Source organism: Bison bison, unplaced genomic scaffold (genome assembly GCF_000754665.1).
Source record: "Bison bison bison isolate TAMUID 2011002044 unplaced genomic scaffold, Bison_UMD1.0 scf7180017864334, whole genome shotgun sequence".
Classification (NCBI taxonomy): domain Eukaryota; kingdom Metazoa; phylum Chordata; class Mammalia; order Artiodactyla; family Bovidae; genus Bison; species Bison bison.
Genome location: NW_011494906.1, coordinates 1,990,833 through 2,011,437, shown reverse-complemented (window position 1 = coordinate 2,011,437; position 20,605 = coordinate 1,990,833). Strand labels below are relative to the sequence as shown.

Genomic DNA, 20,605 nt, shown 5'->3' with positions numbered 1-20,605 from the left:
GATTCTTCCCATCAACCTCACCACTGAACTGCTCCTGGAGAATCAGAAACTCAATGCGTTTCCTTGGACAAAGCACCATTCTCTATGGAGACCAGGGACCTGGACATGGTCTCTTCCTGTCTTCCACCCTCCCAACCACATGGAGTCTTTAGGTTCTTTACCCTGGCAAAAAGGAGCAGGACTGGGAGGGCTGCCAGGCAATCTTCAATCCTGTAGGGTAGAGGGTATTCCCTGGGTGTCTGGAGGGGTTAGGGGCTTGGAGGAAGGGGAAGGGGTGGAGCGGCCTCCGTCCTTTAGTCCTGATCAAGGTGAGGAGATGCAAGTCCATTAAAAAAACATTAGCTTCCAACCAGACTCCTGTAATGAGAACATCGGAAGGGAAGAAAGAAAGCACAAGTTAGAGGTTACTTTCTGATTAACAAGGGCTTATAATAAATTATAGTGGCATTTTCTAAAGTTAAAATGTATGAAGTAGGGGATGCAGACAGAATGCACATGTGGGAAAGTAAAAAACAGAATTGTCTGGGAATGTCTGGCACTGTGAGTAGTGAGGGCATGGCTGGAGCAGAATAGAGGAAAAAGGAGTACATCTTACTTTAAGGTTAGAGGGAAGAACACTGACAACGAAATGAGGAATCAAAGCAGTCTGACTGGAAAGGGGACTTTGGCAGAAAAAGTATGGAAACTGCTACATTTCAAGAAAAGTTGCTGTAAAGGAGCATGGTGAGTTTAAATACTATTTCAGAAAATCTATTCTGAGCAAGTCATAGCTTACCTTAAGGGAAAGGGGAAAAATCTGGAAATGGGAGGTACAGTGGTAAGAAAACAAGCGTGTACATAACCAAATCCACTAACCCCCAAATACTTAAGAGGCCCTAGCAGGGAGCATGCACTTATACAGGAAAAACTAAACTTTTCTCCTTTTAAAAAAGCATACACATAGATATAGACATACAGCCAGAGATGTTCTAAGTTGTACTAAAACTCAAGAGATTTTAAGTCTTCCCTCAGATGACAGCTGTGGGGGAGGGACCAAGAAGCACTCTAACACCAATCAGGAGTGATCTGGCCAGAACAGAAAGCAGAGCATGGAAATCAAAGAAAACAATCAGCTGTCACCATCCAAGAAAACTAAAAGCACAGTTAAGAACTGCTCAACAGTAAAGCACTGTTACATCACTTGCACATCTTGACCAAACTTTAGGTCCCCAGTACACAGCTCTAGTTCCAATGCTGTAATACCAATCTTCAGGGGATGGCCTGGCAATCTTACCATATAAGATAGAACTGATGGTGAGAAGCAACAGGGGGAATGAAATTTGGGCTGAAGATTTAAACTAGTGCCTAAGCTGGCAACATGGCCTATACATAAAGGCTCAACCTTAATGTGTGCACATGGAGGAGCTAGCCAAAGAAAAAAATACACTTGTGAGCTACCTGATCCTTCTACACTCTGAAATGGCGCTATTTCAGCCTGGGGTCCTCAGACTCTGCCATGGCCTCTGGCTTCTCTAAACACCTCTGTATGCAAGCACCTTCCTCAATCACTATACGAGAGAATGAAAGCCCTCAATGCCTTCTCAATTTCATATCACATGGGTTTCCGAATCTCTGCATTAGACCAAAACTGAACAGAATGCTCAGTTTTCACTCACTCAGGAGGATAGCAATGAAGTAAGAATAAATATACATCAAACAGGATAATGTCTTAAAACAACTACAAAAAGTCAGCGCCACAGACTACCTAAGAATATTCTCACACTCCAAAGCATACAAACATATACCACAAAAGAGATGTGATTTGGGAACTGCTCCTACAAAACAAGACTCAGAGGAAAACTAGCGCACCAGAAGTAAACTACAGTTGACCCCTGAAAAATACAGGTTTGAACTGCACTGGTCCACATATATGGAGAATTTTTTCAATAAATTCATACTACAGTACTATACCATCTGAGGTTGGCTGAAACCTGTGGATGTGAAACCACAGAAATGGGAGGGCTGATTGTAAAGTTACACTCGAATTTTCAACTACACAGAGGTTGGCTCCCCTAACCCCTACACTGCTCAAGGGTCAACTGAACATCACCCACTTAGAGGTTATGGCTCCATTTTGGTGGTAAAGTTTGAATAGATTGAGGCCAAAGTGGGTCAATCAGACTTTAAGCCTCAGAGGTTGAGGCCATCCTGAGGAAGGGCAGACAAAAAAAAGGCTGCTGTTTTTTGTTGCCTCTAGATGGAACATATCCTTTGCTCTCAGGAACACCTGTCCATACAGTATAAATACTATTTTTTTTAATAACTAAAAGGGGGGCTACGGTCCACGGGGTTGCAAAGAGTCGGACACGACTGAGCGACTTCACTCACTCACTGTACACAGAGCTTGGAAGTTCTTAAGATAAATGAGACTAATTATCCGGATGGAATAACCAACATATCTAAAGGATGACTAGGAAAACTGGGGAACTAGGAAACCTATCTCAAGAGTTAATTTTCCTCATCTGTCATGGGCCTGCACCAGCCAAATGGCTGTTTTCTGGGAACTACTGGGTTACAGGATTTTTCAGATATCCAAATTGAACCATCCCATAATGGAAGAAAACTCCCATTTTACAGGTGGATAAAACGAAGCAAGACGACAGTTTTTAAAGTTTCAGGTTCACATGTTCAACCCCCAAAATTCAAATCATCAGTGGATCTCACAATTTCTCTATCAAAGGCTGTCAGACGAGCAAAGCCACCAAGAACAGTGATGTGCAGTTACACATTCCGACTATGAAGCTGAGTGTGGCCCCATGCGTCGCACACATCAAGTAACACCTCCCAGGTCACTCCTGTCCTAGCTAGCTGCAAAGGACACACACGGTGGGCTGCAGGAATGGGGGAGGGTGGTGACTGACACTGAACCTACAAGCAACACCAGCAACTGTGCTAGCTCCAACAAGACAGCGAAGTGCCGCTACTGCTACAGCAGGGAAGGACTCAATCAAAAGACCCACTCAACCCACCCTCCTGCCCACCCCGAGACTGAATTAGGCCAAAGCTATCTGTGGGCTCCACCTCTCCTGAAGCCTGCTTTTCTGGAAGATATACGGGCACTTCTCAAATCTCAACCTATTGCAAAATCTAGAAAGAAGTATCTAGAACCCACAGCCTAACTGCTGATTTTCTGAGGGGTATCTTAGATTTCCATTAATATCAAGTACTCCAAGACTGTGGAATAAACGAGAACAGAGAGAAGGGAGGCAGGTAAAAAATGTTAACTTCATTTCCCCATATATCTGCTCTCTACAGAAGACAAAAAGAATTCCCAACTACAACTCTGCTTAAGTTTTTTTTTTTTTTTTAAAACAAAACATTTATTTATTTGGTTGTGTTGGGTCTCAGTAGCAGCATGCAGGATCCAGGTCCCTGACCAGGGATGAAACCTGGGACCCTGCATTGGGAGCAGAGTCTCAGCCACTGGACGACCAGAGAAATCCCTCCACTTAGGTTTACGGCAGACAATGTCAAACAACAAACTAGAGGGCAAAACAAAACAAAACAAAACAAAAAACAAACTAGAGGGCAGTAGCTGAATATAACCAGACTCCTTTCTCATTAGTTTGGTAGGTTATCATTAGGCAACAGTTTGTAGTCCAGCCACTGCTTGTGAACGACAGGCACTCACAGAAGAGGAAGGGCTTCTTTTCCCTTCTTCATCCAGTCCCCCATGTATCCACCCCAAAAACACAAAATAGAACTACTCCAACTCTTCACCCTCCTCAATTACCATGACTTCAGACTAACCAAATTGGCCAAAACCAAGAACATTTTCCTAATGTACTTGATGTGAAACCACAAAATTGACAAGAGACCCCAAAGTATCACCTGGGTCATCCAACAGCCTTCAGGAACCACAAACAGACCATCCCCACCAGAGTCTAGACTACTTTTAAAGATCTCCAAAGAAACAGAGGCAACAACTGCTCCTGCTTGCTTATGTACCAGAAACAATCTTTGTTGGAAGTTTGGTTTCAGGTGGGATTGCGAAGCTGGTGGGATGTAACCTGGAGCCTGTCTGAGAAGCCTACCTCAACTTTTCAGTTACTTGAGTTAACATATTTAGTTCCCTGCCCTCAACCCTCCTGGCTTTTGCTTTAAGAAAAAAAAAAAAAAAAATGCTGTCAATGAGTTTTTCCAAAACATATCCTGCCATTGAAGTATCCTCCACATACTCCACATATCCTCTAAAGCTTTAATTTTTTTTTTCAGATCTGCTTTCTCCTAAAGTATCCTGATTTTCAAAATCTTTTAAATAATAGATATTAATACTAAAAAATTATTAATGTTGCACCTTGAAAACTTACAAGTAGGCAATGGTCTTACTTTTCTTTTTTCTGTCTTGGCCAATTTCCCTGATTTTTTCCTCTGAAAGTTTGGTGGGGTTAAAATAACAACAGTGAGGGACTTCCCTGGCGGTCCAGTGGTTAACACTTTGCACTGCCAATGCAGGGTGCACAGGTTCAAACTCTGGTCAGGGAACTAAGATCCCACACCTGGCATGGCAAAAAATAAAATGTAACAATAACAGTAACAAAAGCTATCATTTATTGAGAACTTACTATGTGACAGATACTATGACAGCTAAATGCTCTATATGGAATTAGCTGACTGAATACTCAGCAATCCAATGAGACAGTTGTTTTATTATTTTCACTCACAAATGAGGAACAGAAAGTAATATGGCTGGAGGAGATGGGATGTATAACCTGCAGAAACTATGTTCTTAGCCATTATACCATGTCGAGTGAAAGCAGTCAAAAAACAAGCAAAAATAGCTTAATCTCAGGTCCATTTCAAGGTGAGACATCTCACAAACAAGCAGAAAATCTGCCCTCCTGAGTTTCTGGTTACATAAATCAAAGTCCTCCCATCCCCTTTACCTGCTTTAAAAGGAGGGAGAGAAACCTTTACTATCAATATTTTTTCTTTCATAAGAAATCATCAACAAGCCAGCGATGGGGCTCTATCCCACCTTTCTCAGTGGTGCCGGTCCCGTTCTCTATCCCGGTGTCTCTCGTGCTCTCGGCTCCTTTCTTGGAAGTAATCATCATGCCGATCTTCATTATGAAGCAGGTCCCGGTGCCTCCTGCTGCTTTCCCGGGACCGGCTTGGTGACCTCTCTCGAGACCGATGTCTTTTCCTATTAGAAAGACTGTTTTCAGCCTCATTCAGAAGACCTACCCCATTCTTTCCAAGAACCTGGTGTTTTGGTGTCTCCTACTATTTGTTAAACCACTCTTCTATTACTCTATCATGGGCCCACTGTCTGAGGATGTTAGCTCTTTAAGGACTAGTCTTTTAAAGAAAAGTAAGAACAAATTTGTTGAGACTTATTAATGTATCAGGCACAGTGCTAAGAGCTTCACATGCTTTATTTCACTTAATCTTTACAACAGATCTGTAAGATTAAGTACTATCACTGTCCTCTTTTTAAAAATGAGAAAAATAAGGCTTCAAAAGTTGAGTAACTTTCACATTCAAGGTCACACAGATAGTTAAGAGCAGAATTCAAATCCAAGAATGTATGGCTCCAAAGCCCACGTTCTTAACTAAGTTGGTCTTCCATCCTAAATAAGCCCATTGCCTCACCCAACACAGATTTCAGACATTACAACATTTATTAATGTAAACATTTGATCAATTTCTTCCCCTTAAAGGCACGAGGGCTAGGTCTGCTCTTTCAGCCAGGTCCTTGCCTGATACCTGTGTTCCTTTCCTTCCCCTGCCAGCCCCTGGAAAAATGCTGCTCAGGGCTAGCTGTCGCTGGAGCAATTATCAACTCACCTGGACGAGCTCCCACTGGCACCCACACTGTAAGACTTGGCTTCAATGCCATGAAGACAGTCCTTAAGAGAGGAGATGAGGACACGGCAACGCTCATCATTGGCGACCCGGGACTGTTTGATAACAGCAATGGCTGTGAGCAGCGTCTCAATCGCGTCACTGTAATCCCCTGACAGGGGATGGATGGGAAAGGCCAAGGATAAGCAGAGGGAGTAAACTAACTGATGAAAAGGAGAACTCAGGAGGACACACACCAAGAGTAACTAGCTGTCCCACAGAACCACAGTATAGTGGATGAGGCAGAAGCGGCAAGTATAAAACTGTATGGAACCAATATTCCAATGGTCTGGAATCAGACAGATGCTCTCAGATACTGCTAATGGATGTATAAACTGGCAGGTCATTGTCTGCAGGCTATTTGACAACACCCATTATAATAAACAATGTGCACACTTTTTGACCTAGCAATTCTAAAAATTTTCAACTTCTGCTCACAAGTGTATAATTTAAACCATGTTTGTTTTAGCATCATTTGTTTTATTAAAGAATCAGAAACAACTTAAAAGTTCCTTCAATAGGATCTGACTATATAAATTAAGGAACATCGGTTCTACAGAATATTCCATAGTTGTTAAAAAGCATAAGGTAATAAATCTGGATATAAACAAAGCGATCCATGTAAAGCACTTAAGCACAGTGCCAGGCACACAGTAAGGGCTCAATAAATGTTAGGTGTTAGCTGGTATAATAGATGATCAGAATATTGTTGAAAAGCTGTGAAACAGTATTCCATATCAAAATTATACATATATCATGCTATATGCAAAAAAAAAAAACCCCTGAAGGACAGAAACTTCAGATGCATGGTAGTCTTACTGACAGTTCTTGTACAGAAGTCTTTCATTTATTAACACTGCACAGTTCTGTCTGAATTATTTGTAATCTATAACCAAACATGTATATGCACAGAAGTAACATATAGTTAAAACACGTTATGTTGTGTGCATACACACACACACACACACACTTTAAATTTTGCTGCCATGAAGAACTAGCTCCTTCCTTCACCATCTGAGCGATACTCAGACTCACGGCTAGTGGTTGGGGTGGGGACCTGCATACTTCCTAACTAAAGCTTTCTTGCATTGCAAGAGCCTTAAGGACAAGATAATGCAAGGAAAGCATGAAACCAGGCAGGGGCCAGTGACAGGACCAGCAGCTTCCTCGTGCAGGGTAGTAAAGAACGAAACAGACTGGAGGAGCTGCAGTTCTGTGGAGGCCAAGGAATGCTGGGATTTTGGCTCGACCAGGGGAGGGAATTTTTGCCTGTTTTGTAGGCAGTCAATAGATATCTGTGGTTTGAATGACTGAAATGAGAACAAAACAAAGGGAGGAGACAGAGGTTCAGTTACTGATCATCTCAATGTGAAGGAACTGGTGGAGAACAATGACTGTTTTTCCTTCCACTGTGTATCTGACTTGCTACGACGAGCATACCTAACTTTTTAACTTAAAGAGATTTACTCAGATGTCAATGAAGATTTCCGGTGGAAAACAGAGAGAATATATACATGCTTTCTGTCTTTACTCTGCATTCAGATTTCGTAGTAAAGAGAAATTATGGAAAATGGATGAAAACAGTTATTTCTTAGATATGACAATCTATATCTACATTCATGTGGGAAACTCACAGGAAGAAAGTGAATATGATTAGTGTTATAATGTGAAACTTGGATCAGAACTCTATATACTCTTCTCTTAGGAAGCAAAGATTCTGTTTCCTCAGCTCTCAAAAGCATGGCTTCTGGTTCTGCCCACTTAATACTGACAGCAGGGCAAAAGTTAGCTGTAAGGGTGTATCATGCCTTAAGATGACACCCAATAGATTTGCCTCTTTCCAGGACAGGCTACATGGAGGCCATCAGCTCTGCCTCAATCCTCAAATATAATCGGATTCCATATCAACCATCATCATCAGTCCTAAAAACTCAAGGTGTACCCAGACACTAGACCCAGTGATCAACCACTGAGATCAAGATTTCCAGGAGGCAGGAAACACCACAATGAGATAGTATTAGTTATTTATATTCTACGCATCAAGTTGGCTTTCATGGGGCAGGTCTAGATACAGGCTAAATAAATAGTCTCAGTGGAGCTCCCCAAAAGCCCAAAAGCAGGTTATTATTGATTTTCAAAATGTACCAGTGCTCCAATTTTATCTTGGACTTCTTACCAATGGAAATGACAAAACTAAAAGTAAGGAGAAGGCAGCAAAGCTAAGGATGAGTTACCTGCACTGGCTCCAGATACAGCTTTGGAAATGGCACTGCTGGAAATTGCTCTGTTCCGCTTCATGATGTCTTCAAATTCTGCTTCACTCACTGTAGAGGGCGGAGGGCCCGAATCTCGGCTGCACACAGAAATACAGAGACAAGATCACTCCTGACTGCCCATACCCAGCGTTATCTTACCATCCTCTAGAGTACTATGCTATTTAATTACACTCTCCTGTATGCTGTCTGAAATGATTCTAAGCCTGTTCACATGTTTTCTATGTTCATGTTCTCTAAAGACAGGATTTATGTGGTATACTTTTGTAATTCTGGCACGACCCCATAGTGCTAGACACTCGTAGCACTCATAACAGTGACTCAGAGCACTCAACTTAATCAACCACCTGAAAAGGGGATACAAAGGACACAGTTTGGGTGAGAGGTTAAGATGCAAACAAAATACCAAATAAAAACATTCTCTAACAGGTAGTTAACTATTTCCCAGGACTCAATACTATGACAACAGAATTTCCACAAGGGAAAAAGAAAATAATAGTTCAGTGCTCACTTACTTCCTTGGGGAGAAGAAAACAAACTTAACACACTGTCTACCCTGCTATGCCTGGCTCAGATTTGAAAGGAACAAGATAGTCCTTACCTGCCATGGTGGTTATAGGGTGCTGAGGCCTTCATGTAAGTATCTGGTGGAGGCCCCACTGTGGCATTTGGTGGGGGGAAGAAGGCTGGATTGAGGTGAAGGGCAGGTGGGATGGCCCCAGGGGGGGGTACAGCCAGATGAGGAGGTAATCGAGGAGGAGGGGGCATGAGATGCTGGTAGTGGATGCCAGGAGGAGGAGGAGGGACCCCAAAGCTTGAGGAGAGAGGTGGTGGGGGTGGAATGGGGGGTGGGGGCAGACCCATCAGGGGAAGGGCTGAAGGAGGGCGATTAAAGTAGGGCAGCACACTGGGGGGCTTATCCACACGGGCAGATGAGGGCACAAGGTTCTCAGAGGGTGTGGCCCGTCCATCAGCAGAATCACTAGAATCTCGGGAGTGGGCCCGTGGAGGTATTCCTATGAAGAAAAAAGAATTACCGTTACTGCCCAAGTCTTAAACATAACCATGGGACAAGTTCATCCGTCACCAAGAGTCATCTGACACCACACTGAGGAAGTTGACAGGTGGCTGAGGAAGAAGGTAAAATCACCTACTGCCTCAGAAAGGTAAGAGGCAGCCTAGTTCAGACATAAACCCAGGAAGCAGTACCACCCTAAATTCTGTGTGCTAAAGAATTCTCTTTATCTAGAACTCTCAGTGCTTCACATTTAAATTATCCTTAAATTTGTTTTCTGTTTTTAAATGCAGAAGGTTCTTAATAACCCACGAGAAAAATGACAGTGCTGAAATATGTTCATTACTGTTTAGCTGGATTCAAGCAGATTAAAAATCTCATTTTCTCTGGTAGGAGTTCAGGGACTCTTTCCTTGGGCTTGTAGTAGTTACCCTTTTCTATCCTGCTATCTATTTGAAATTTTCTCTTTGCCTTGGCACTTTGGCCAGTAAATTTGGAGGAAAGGAGGGACAGGCAGGGCATGAACAACACTTCTTCCATCCAAGTACCAAAACTGGTAACTGGGATGAGGAAGAGACACGGAACAAGAAGTGGAAGACTAGAAGTTAAATGAGAGAAAGTGGGAGATAAGCCAAAAAAGTGAAGTCGCTCAGTCGTGTCCCACTCTTTGCGACCCCATGGACTGTAGCCTACCAGGCTCCTCAGTCCATGGGATTTTCCAGGCAAGAATATTGGAGGGGGTTGCCATTTCCTGCTCCAGGGGATCTTCCCGACCCAGGGATCGAACTCAGGTCTCCCACATTGTAGGCAAACGCTTTACTGTCTGAGCTACCAGGGGTCATATGAGATCAGCCCACAGAATGAGCAGATGGCACACAGCTGACATCAGGGACTCCTTGCAAAAGCTTGGTACAAAATACGTCTGAAATCTGGGAAATTCCTACTATATTTCAACAGTCCAAACCCTCTACCCCACAGGGCAGCCTTCTAGGAACATGATCATGGTTCAGTGGTTATATCATTGTGCAAAATGGACTCAAAACATGTCTGCATACTGCTGGAAACATGGCTGTGATACCGTTGAGTCACTTGGGTTAAACTTGTTCCCTTTTTCCAATTTAATAGTCTACTCTCAGTCTGGTTGATATGAAATCCAACAGAAGAATCTGATCACATGGCCTTGGGAGTCTTGGATGTAAAACGATGCCATTAGGAGACAAGTGTGAAGAGGAGAAAAGAAGAGTGCTCCTTAAACAAAAACTTGTTAGTAAACCCTAACTCCCGATGAAAGCATTAAGTGGAATTAATCCCTTTGGCAACCACCTTGGTTTCTCTAATGTAGTATATCACCAGTGCCTACCCCAGCATTCTCGTGCTTTTCATGTCTCACACATATGGCAACTTGCTTCTTCCCTGAGTTCTCTCAAACTGAAGAAAGAATACTAGCAAGTGTAATCCCCTGAAAGTTAGCTACCTTCCCAGCTCCTGTTCCCACATCAGCAAAGGTTTTTTTCTTTTTTTTTTGGTAGCTATGGCTACAAGTCCCAAGAGTAGCAACCATTTTTAAGCAGACTATGTCAACCAGCTGTACTGAGTGAATTAACAGGGTCCAACTATATCAACATGACAGAGCAGAAAACAATTCAATCACCATCATCATTCCAGCAAAGAAAGGTAAAACCCAGGAGTAAACAGCCCAGTGGTGCTAGGACAATTAGGTGTTCAATATAAATGTAAAATTATACATCTTACGGAAGTCAGAAGAGGGCTGAATCATACAAAGACTCTGAAACAGAATGGACTCTGAAAATTCATGTTATCAAGGAAAAAAGTTGTGTCTTCTAATACAGAGCAATAGGAGCTCACAACACTTCCATCTAGGCTCTCAATCTAGTTATAAGAACATAGCTATTCCTATGCAAGAGTTAAGTGACCATATTTCCACCTTCAATCAATCTATCCAAGGTCCCAGTAGACTACTCAATCAACACAAGGCACTGTTTTGAGAAAAGGACTTAAGCAGTTACAGAAAGTAGGTAACAAAACTTTGCCATCACCCCCACTGTAGTAAGAGGCAAGTAATGGCAGTTGGCTGTTTCAGGCAGGGCCTTGCAGGGTAGCTGCACCTTGTGAGGTCATGACAATCCAAAGCTGGTTCCCAGGTTTCACAGGTTCAGACACTGATTTTAACAGTGGCCCAGGGGTGACTGGACCCTAGGAGATTGATTCACACTATTCAAATTCACAAGAGACTGATTCTTAAACCAGAATGCCAATTTTGTGATTTACAATGAGAAATACAACTGCCAAGCAGACTGGAATACTCGTGTCACCTGGTCAGTGCATTCTCTTCCCAGTAGGAGACCCTAGTTGGGAAACCAAATTAGTATCAGAAGATGGCTTGGTGAGAACGGGGTCAGAATAAAGGGAATAACGTGAGCTTAAGGCATACCATCATCAGGCTAATGTGGCATGATGCAACATCCTTTACTAATGGGAAACACTTGCCAAGCAAACTAAAATAGCAGGTAATCAAAAGGGTACCCAACCCCCCTGGTCAATGCTGGAAAAACACTGTTAAATTTTTACTCTCCAGCATTTCTTTCAGTCGATTCCTTAAAGAGTACCTTCCAATGTATGTTTATAACAAGATTACAGCCATCTTTATGTAACCATATTTGTATTTTACTGTGGTTGTTTAGTATTTGATAGAGAAACATGTCTTACAAGTAAGTCCATTTGCTATATACTGATTTTTTAAATAGTAAACACATAATTCAGAGGTGACAGGAACTTTATACACTGTGTCCAGTTCAAATGGGGAAGTAGGCCCTAAACAGTAAAGTGACTTGCCCAAGGCCACATGAGTTAGCAGCAGAAATGCATAACCTGAACTACCTGACTCCTGGCACACAAGTCTCACTTTTAGCTCACCCACTGCCATGCTGCCACCCATAATCACTACCACCCTCCCTCAAACTCCTCCACAATGTAGACCAAGCCTACAGCACAGAAAACAAACCCACAAAATACCCCCCTTTCATACAGATGGTCTCCACGTACCCCCTCTTGGGACTCGGACGCACTCACGTTTCCGAGCCTGTGCCTCAAACTGTGACAGGTTCTGCCGGGTGGCCGGCCTCACATCCACTTTTTCTCCATTAAGAACTTTTCCTGGCAGAAGTTCCAATAATTTGTGGACAGAGTTTTCAGAGGCTACCACCACCTCAGCATACCTTGAGGAAGAAAAATTTAAAAATGTGTGAGATCTACTAAACAATCAAGAGAGAAACACAGAAATTCTCTTCCACTTTTGGTAAAGCAAAGGATACCCTGCTTATATTATATATACAAAACTATCAACAACAAAAAGTGTCAGCCTAAAATGTTACCATTTATTTCAAATTAGAAACCAGCTTTCTTTGCCCTTCAATGGATGGATGTTCCCCTACCTCACAATAAGGTCCCCTTTCTAAGGTGGTTTGTCAAAACCAAGGCAGTAAACTGGGCCAGGGTGGGAGGGATTAAATTACAGGGCCAAAGTAACAGTACAGATCTGTTATCCCAATGGTTACAAACTAAAAGGGGCTTCTTAAATCCAGACCTCACCCTTTAGACTGGCCATTTGCTCGATTCTCTGCAAATTTCAACTCCACCACATCATAGACTCCTATAGAGCGAATAACCTGGATCAGCTGCTGGTCTGTGGTCCACTGGGGCCGGCAAGATGGAAAAGGAAGAAATGTCAAGAGGTATACCCCCTCCCCCAGAATGTCCCAAACCCTTCCCCCAAACCTAGGAGTCTAGTCATAACCACGACCCCCCAAAGGAAACCCAGAAGGCCATCAGGATGTCAATGAGAGCAGGTTTTAATATTGTCCTCACCCAGACAGAACTGCAAACCACCCACCTCTGCCCCAATCCCCGTATCTGAAACTAAGAATATTAAAACCTATTTTAACTCTGACTGCCATGTGGATCATCAGTTCAAACACTGATTACTAGCAGCTTTTAGTTGGAGATCTGACAGGCCAGAGTTGATCACTGTCAACAACTTCCCCCTCAGTATATACAATTCTTAACTTGGAAAAAACCACCTCCCATCACCAGCCCCAAAACATGTCACACAATAACTTTTGCAAAACAACAATCACCACCTACCCCGAGTGTACTACAGCTATCAAGGTCTTTGCTCCCTCTCACCCATCATTATCACAGGACCATCTAATGACCACCAAGAGTTCAAGGTGTTCACTCTGAAATCTCATCCCACAGATGACCCTGGTAGACATAAAGCCCCAGGGTCAGGGGCGGTAACAAGATGGCAGAAAAAGCAACTACCCACTTAATCATTGCTTTCTTCGGCACCAGTACGTCCTCAGGATAGTTCTCTTTCAGAGATCAATCCAACCTGATCCCAGGAAAAAGAAATCCAACCCCATCAGAGCACAAAACAGTGCAACAGTGGTTTCTGAAAATGCCATCACCTCCCAGTGCTCTCCCTCCAGCCCACCCAAGCCTTTTTGGTTACCCATGCTCACCCAGGAGAAACTGCCCACGTAGACAGCAGCTCGCCTATTGCGCAGGCCACTGTAGGTGTACAGAATTGCAGGGGTCTTGTTATTGGGCTTGGGAGATGGCTCCTGGCGAACAGGAGGAGGTGGCTCAGTGCTGCTGCTTCTGTCATCTGAGGGCTGTGAAGTGGCTGTCAACACGTCATCATACAGGTCAATCTGATCTGTGTTGTTGAATTCTGGGTCCTAAGAGACGAGGCATTGGCAAAGGTGGGTTTGAAAACCTTTCATTTTGTTCATTCTATTTTACTCGCATTTACTTACAATCCACAGTCAAATACTTTGTAAAACATACAAAAACTTCCTGTCATACTCAAAAAACTTCCCCATGTAAAACAATTTTAAAAATTATGTTTATGTAGGTGTTTCTCTTAAGACCCTATTAGGAGTCTGTAGTGTTTCTAGCTTTAATCAACCGTGAGACTCAAAATGTACAGGACAATTAAACAAGCACACTAAGAATGCACAGGGCTTCCCTGGTGGCTCAGTCAGTAAAGAATCCGCCTGCAACACATGGGAGAGCTGGGTTCAATTCCTGGGTTGGGAATATCCCCTGGAGGAGGGCATGGCAACCCATTCCAGTATTCTTGCCTAGAGAATCCCTAAGGACAGAAGAGCCTGTTGGACTGCAGTCCATGGGGTTGCAAAGAGTCAGACACGACTGAGAGACTAAGCACAGCACAGCAAGAATGCACAGAGATACATCTGCTATTGTTATCAGGAAGCCAGCTTCCCAAGACCACATTTATACCAATGAAATTTTCAACATCTTACACTATTTCCAAAATCAAGAGTTACACAAAACTTACTATTCTACTTAATAACGCTCTAAAGCTCACAGTATATAATCCCATCTTTCTATTAACCATCAAAAAATAAATAAAATAAAAAGGAAGTGAATAATTGGGGGATTTTCCTTTATACGTTCTAGTGCATGACGTGCAGATCCAACACATTACCATGACGTTTATATAAGAAACATCTCTGAACAATACCAGAGATATCTAATGATATACAAAAGCAGTCAAAGTTTTCTAAAACATAAAGCTCAGGAAACAGAACAAGCACCCACATCATAAAGCTGTATTACACTAACCATTTAGAATATGAACGTGCATTCTGGAAGATAGGTGAGATACACTTTTTGTCTGTGTTATATATTACTGTTATAGACTGAATGTGGCCCCCCCGCGCCCCGCAACACACCTCCTTGAAGGGTTTCCCAGGTGGCACAGTGGTAAAGAATCTACCTGCCAATGCAGAAGACACAGACAGGTTCAATCCCTGGGTTGGGAAGATCCCTTGGAGGATGGCATGGCAACCGACTCCAGTATTCTTTCCTAGAGAGTCCCATGAACAGAGGAGTCCATAGGGTCACAAAGAGTCAGAAATGACTGAGCACACACACCCACATTGAAACACTGTTCCCCAGTGTGATGGTATTAGGAGGCGGGGCCTTTGAGAGGTAATTAAAATGAGATGAGGTCTTGAGGGTGGAGCCTATGAAATGTATTAGTGCCCTTGTAAGAATTAGAGCTTGCTTGCTCTGCTCTCCATCATGTGAGGATACGAGCTGGCAGAGGCTGCAACTGGAAGAGGCTGCTCACCAGAACACAAACCTGATCTCAGTCTTTTAGCCTCTGGAACTGTGAGAAATAAATTTGTTGTTTACAAGTCAGCCCATTTTTAGTATTATAGCAGACCAAGGTAACACATATCAAAACTCCTAAAATCATAAGAACTACTATTAAGGGAACTTAATGTTTCAGAGTTTTCAGTGTTATTATCTTAGAGAGGATCTTTTAAGGATCAGACAAGTTGTTTCCCCCCGCCACCCCCCAGGTAATAGTCTAAACATCCAAACAGTGCTAAAGATGAAACTGCCAAAAAACAGATACAAGGAGACATTGGAGTGTTTTAGGGACACTATAGCTCATTCATGTCATTGCTGTCTTTTAAAAATGGGAATAAAGATCCATACAAAAGGAATAAAAAAAGAACCTTATTTGGCAACTTGCTTAGTTCCTTGAAGGTGAATCATCTCTCCTAATGCACCTCAGGTGCGGAAGCTGCAGTAACTTTCTCCCTTCAAATCCATCACAAGAATTCCTGATTCTGGAGTGCAACTAGAGGACTCACTACAAAATACATTCTTAGACCTACATACCAACAGAAACTTTTGGAAACAATCTTATAGTTCTCAGTTTATCTGAAGTAAAAGGGAAGGACATCCACAGCATGATAATGTAAATAACTTCAAATGTTACAGATACTGTTAAGAAGCCCAAAGGAAAAGAGCTTGAACCTTGTAAAAATCTCAGAAAGAGAAGAGCCTGAAAAAGAATCAGGGAGGTAAATAAACACAAGAAGACTATCTTAGGTAGTCAAATCTATAAATAAGGACCTTGCATAAAAAAAGATGAGTATGATGGGGAGCTGCTAACACTGGAGAGTACAGGGTGGATAATGAATTTAAAAGGTGAAGAAAGTCACAGCTAGTAACTCAATATTTTGTGTGTAAAATATTTGACAGTCTAAGTCTCAAACAATCATAACTCTAGACAAATCATTTATTTATTCATGCACTACATATGACTTGCTCTTATGGTTCAAGGTGTAGAAAAGACCTAGAAACCACTTGATCCTCTTCAATCCTCTAACCCTAAAACAACACTACTTCAAACCAGGATAACTTTTTTTTTTTATATAATTAATCAAGGATTGTGAAACGGAACTTAAATAAGGAAACTCACAATCTTGTACGGTCAGTGGAACCAAAGTGGCATTCTTTCCATGATCTATGATTCAGAGATGCATGTTGAAACGTTTTAATACAAAGACTATTGCTGATAACTGAGTAGTTAACATGCAGACATGGGCAGCTCAGAGATCAAAGGTATCACCAGGAAATTTCCCATACCGTAAGCCTCAGTGAACAATCTACTCTTTCGGGGTTCCTTAGAGAATATGACAGTCCCAATCCCAGAAGACTCTGGTGTATGGATTATTTTACCACTTTAAGAAATACAAAAGGATTCAAGGAATGCAAAATTGTCACAAGATTCAAATGGTCTCTCTGGGCCACAGAACCTCAGTTCAAAGAATTTTGGAGGAACTGTTCTGATGCATATGGCAGACCTATTGAGGATTCTGTTGAAGATTTTGTTGAAGAAATAATGTTATCAAGATGTATTTGCATCTAAATCTTCTAGCAACATCAAGGGGCTAAGACAAGAAAAGAGGTAAGGACCTGAGGTTTTTCTGATTACCAAGTGAGCTGATTATTTATGCAGCTAAAGCAAAATCTAATTCTACAAATTAAGTGAAAAATACAGTATTTTACAGGCATTGGTGTTAAGGATTTCATTTCAAGGAGATTAGAAAAGATGTATTTAATACTAAATTAATACCAGAGAGAAGTTTCCATTTTATAGCAGAGGAATAGCTGTGATTGTCTCAGGAAGCTTCTTGGTTTACAAAAGAGAACTTGCACGATTTTGAATTTAAATAAGAACTTCCCCACCTGAATGCTCAATGTTCCTACTTGCCAGCCCTTTCCTGATATCTAAAGCGTTAGTCACTCAGTCATGTCTGACTCTTTTGTGACACCATGAACTTCAGCCAACCAGGCTCCTCTGTGCATGGAATTCTCCAGGCAAGAATACTGGAGTGGGTTTCCATTCCCTTCTCCAGGGGATCTTCTAACCCAGGGATCGAACCCAGGCCTCCTGCATTGCAGGCAGATTCTTTACTGTTTGAGCCACCAGGGAAGACACAGTAATAAAGCTTTTTCTTAAAGCAACCTATGTGACTTAATTTTCTTATAACTGTAACCAAAGCTCAATGCTCTTGGCTTTGTGATTACTATTTCCACAATTCTCACTTCACTCTCCTTCCCTATCACCGTCCGTTGCTGTTGACCACCAGGAATGGAACCTCTTGAGCACACAAATCCATCTTCCCCCTTTTATCTCACTAGTTCTAATACGATGCCTAGCAAACAGAAGTAGCTCAGTAACTATTTGCTGAGGAAACTGAGCATACTGTGCAAAGCGCCCGTCTCAGCACTAGAAACAGAAAAGAGACCAAACACTCAGCAGGGACGGCAGCTTTCAGTCACTTTCCGAGTTGCTCTCCTCAGCCTGAGAGAGACCCTAAGACCTCCAAGTTTCCCTCTGTAACAGGAGCGAAGCAGCTCTGCAAAAGAGGATTTTGCAGCACACACTGTAACATATCTGGAGTCGACACCACAGGGTTCCATCTAGGAACAGTGCTTATTTCCCCTGGGGAGCAAAGTACACATGACAAGGTTCTTGTGCAGGGAGGGGTAAGTTGGGGTGAATTAGTAACATTCCTGTAACATTCTAAAACACAATCTGTACTGTTGGCCTTCAATCTAAGCTTACGTCTAAGAATCCCAGTCAAACAGAGCTTTTACCACTTCTCCAGCAGCTTCCAAATTCTACTAAAACCAGCTTTGCTAAAATTAACTCATTTGTGGGGGGGAAAAGCACCCTTTCCTGACTTTCCCCAGGACATAAAACATTTAAAATCTATACTTTCTTCAACATAACCAAGTACCAAATTGTCGTTTCAGTACAAACATCTACTTGATTTCACACACAAAAAAGTCCTATTTAACTGAGGAGACCAGAGATCAAATTGTTGAGACCAACAACTCAGTGGATGAGACCTGTCTTGTCTATGACCAACAAGCTATACTGCTTAAGAGATTATGAAATCTCACTTCTCAGACCACATGTGGCTAGACCTGTGGTCTAGGACCCTGTTCTACCCATTTCCCAGAGTGAATCATCAGCAGTATTGTCATCAACCCACAGATAATGAAATTAAGGGGAAACGATGTTTTTAAAATTAATAATAGAAAAGAATTAAAGGAGACTTTTTTCTTGCTATCTTATATTTAAAAGAATAACATAAAAAGTAGTATGAGTCTTGATTCAAATATGAAAAATTCAGGAAAGTAAATAGTAACTAAATATGCTAAGTCTTTCTTTTTATCCATAAATAATTGACTTATTTGAAATTTAAAGAAAGATTTTCATGTATTTAAGTTAAGCAGCAGCCACATGTAGACAACTGCAGTTTGCCTGAGAAGACATGGGAAAATGATCAACTTTTGCCAAGTGAAAGAAACGGCACATAATGGCATATATAAACCTTGTCTGCTGCTTCACATCAGTCAGGGTCCATACTGTATAGCACATGGAACTCTGCTCAATGTTTCATGGCAGCCTGAATATGAGTGACGTTGGGCAGAGAACAGATACATGTGTGGCTGAGTCCCTTCCCTATCACAACATTGTTAATAGGCTATACCCCAGTACAAAATAGAAGTTAAAAAAAAAAGTCAGGGTCCAATCAGAGCACTTTCCTTCTCTGCCGCTGCTGCTGCTAAGTCGCTGCAGTCGTGTCTGACTCTTAGCGACCCAATGGACTGCAGCCTACCAGTACCAGGCTCCTCCATCCATCGAATTTTCCAGGCAAGAGTACTGGAGTGGGTTGTCATTGCCTTCTCCGCTTTCCTTCTCTAGCCTGATTTTGTTTTTTAAATCCTCTTTATAGGTCCTTACATATAGCCATTGAAAGATGAAAATGGGAAAAACCAGTTTACTCAAGAGAATAGTGCTGAAAATAATCCAGGCAGGATATTAAGTTTTAAATACAGACTTTGGAACATTCTTGAGATCTTTTCTGAATTGACCTGTATATGAGATGATTGTTTCAAGGGAGATCACTGTATAATTTTCTTGACATATCATAAAGAGATCAACAAACTGAACTCAAGAGTATGTGAGTGGGTCTCTATCTGCTTCTGAACTGGTTTGTCCAATACCTTTACCTCCTCCCACCAATTACATCATCAATAAAGTTTATTACTAAAAAACTAACATTAAAAAGCCTATGGACTACTCAAGACCAGAGTCAAGCTACTTCTGAAAGAAGGCAGGCTGAAAACAACTGGAAAACAACTAACATTAAAAGTTAAAGTTATCTTTCATACTTGCACTGCCTTATAGAGGGAAGGGGTACTACATTTCTCCAGCTGCCATTTGAGAGACTCTCAAAGGAACACGTATCAACATTGCCTTCGTAGATGCTACAGAACACCTAATTCTGATTTTTAAATGTGGCCAGTCTTCCAGGAGACTGACGTTCAACTCTGGCTTCCTGGAGGAGCAAGTTCCACAGGTTGATGATATACCACTCTATTAAACCTAATTTTTATTTGCTCTTAAATCAAAGGTTTTAAAATTAAGCCTGCAGGCTTTAGTTGACATAAAACGGAATAGGCATATGTCTTGAAAGTCTGTGCTAGAGGGAAGATTTTAGATTTGACAGACGTGTGTTCAGGCCGAGCAAATCTTCAACCACTGACAGAGCTTGGGACCCCTGCAAGTTTGCTGCAAGAGATTCCTCGCCTGATACAGGAAAATCCCACTGTTCCCGAGGACTCCTCACCTGATTGAATTCTTCATCAGCGTATATATCAATCAAGTCAACTCCTTCTGACATGGCTTCGGAAGGAAGATCTCGCGCCCGGAGAACGGACAAGGCAAGAAAGATGCCACTGCGGTATCCAGAAAGAAGCAAGAGTTACAAGGCATAAGGGTCCCGGGCTGGAAGGAGGGCACTGGTTGCCAACCTCCCGTCTCCAGAGACGCAGCATCCCGGCAGTCCGAGCTCGGCCCCACCCGCTCCGCCCCGCCCCCGGCCTCGCGCCGCCCCTCGCTCTCCCAGGCCACCGGGGCTCGCGGGGCTCGCTGCCCATCACCCTCGGGCCCGACCGGAGCTGCGCTGCAGCTGCCCGTGGCGCGACGAGAAAGTCCAGGCCT

The 20,605-nt window shown here is 42.4% G+C and overlaps 1 protein-coding gene across 2 annotated transcripts; it reads right to left on the bottom strand.

Moving 5' to 3' along the window:
- CPSF7 (cleavage and polyadenylation specific factor 7, 59kDa) lies at window positions 1-20,496 on the bottom strand. Of its 2 annotated transcripts, none has more exons than XM_010854046.1 (9): window positions 20,232-20,496; window positions 13,716-13,934; window positions 12,784-12,887; window positions 12,238-12,410; window positions 8,761-9,175; window positions 8,121-8,239; window positions 5,830-5,998; window positions 5,018-5,185; window positions 1-357 (listed from the first exon to the last, which is right to left on the bottom strand). In XM_010854046.1, the coding sequence occupies exons 1-8, from the start codon at window positions 20,283-20,285 to the stop codon at window positions 5,023-5,025; spliced, it is 1,416 nt and encodes a 471-aa protein (XP_010852348.1). In that variant the 5' UTR covers window positions 20,286-20,496; the 3' UTR covers window positions 1-357; window positions 5,018-5,022. The 2 variants fall into 2 exon arrangements, with proteins under 2 accessions (XP_010852348.1, XP_010852349.1); XM_010854047.1 differs by having other exon boundaries at window positions 12,265-12,410.
- Window positions 20,497-20,605: the final 109 nt, after the last annotated feature.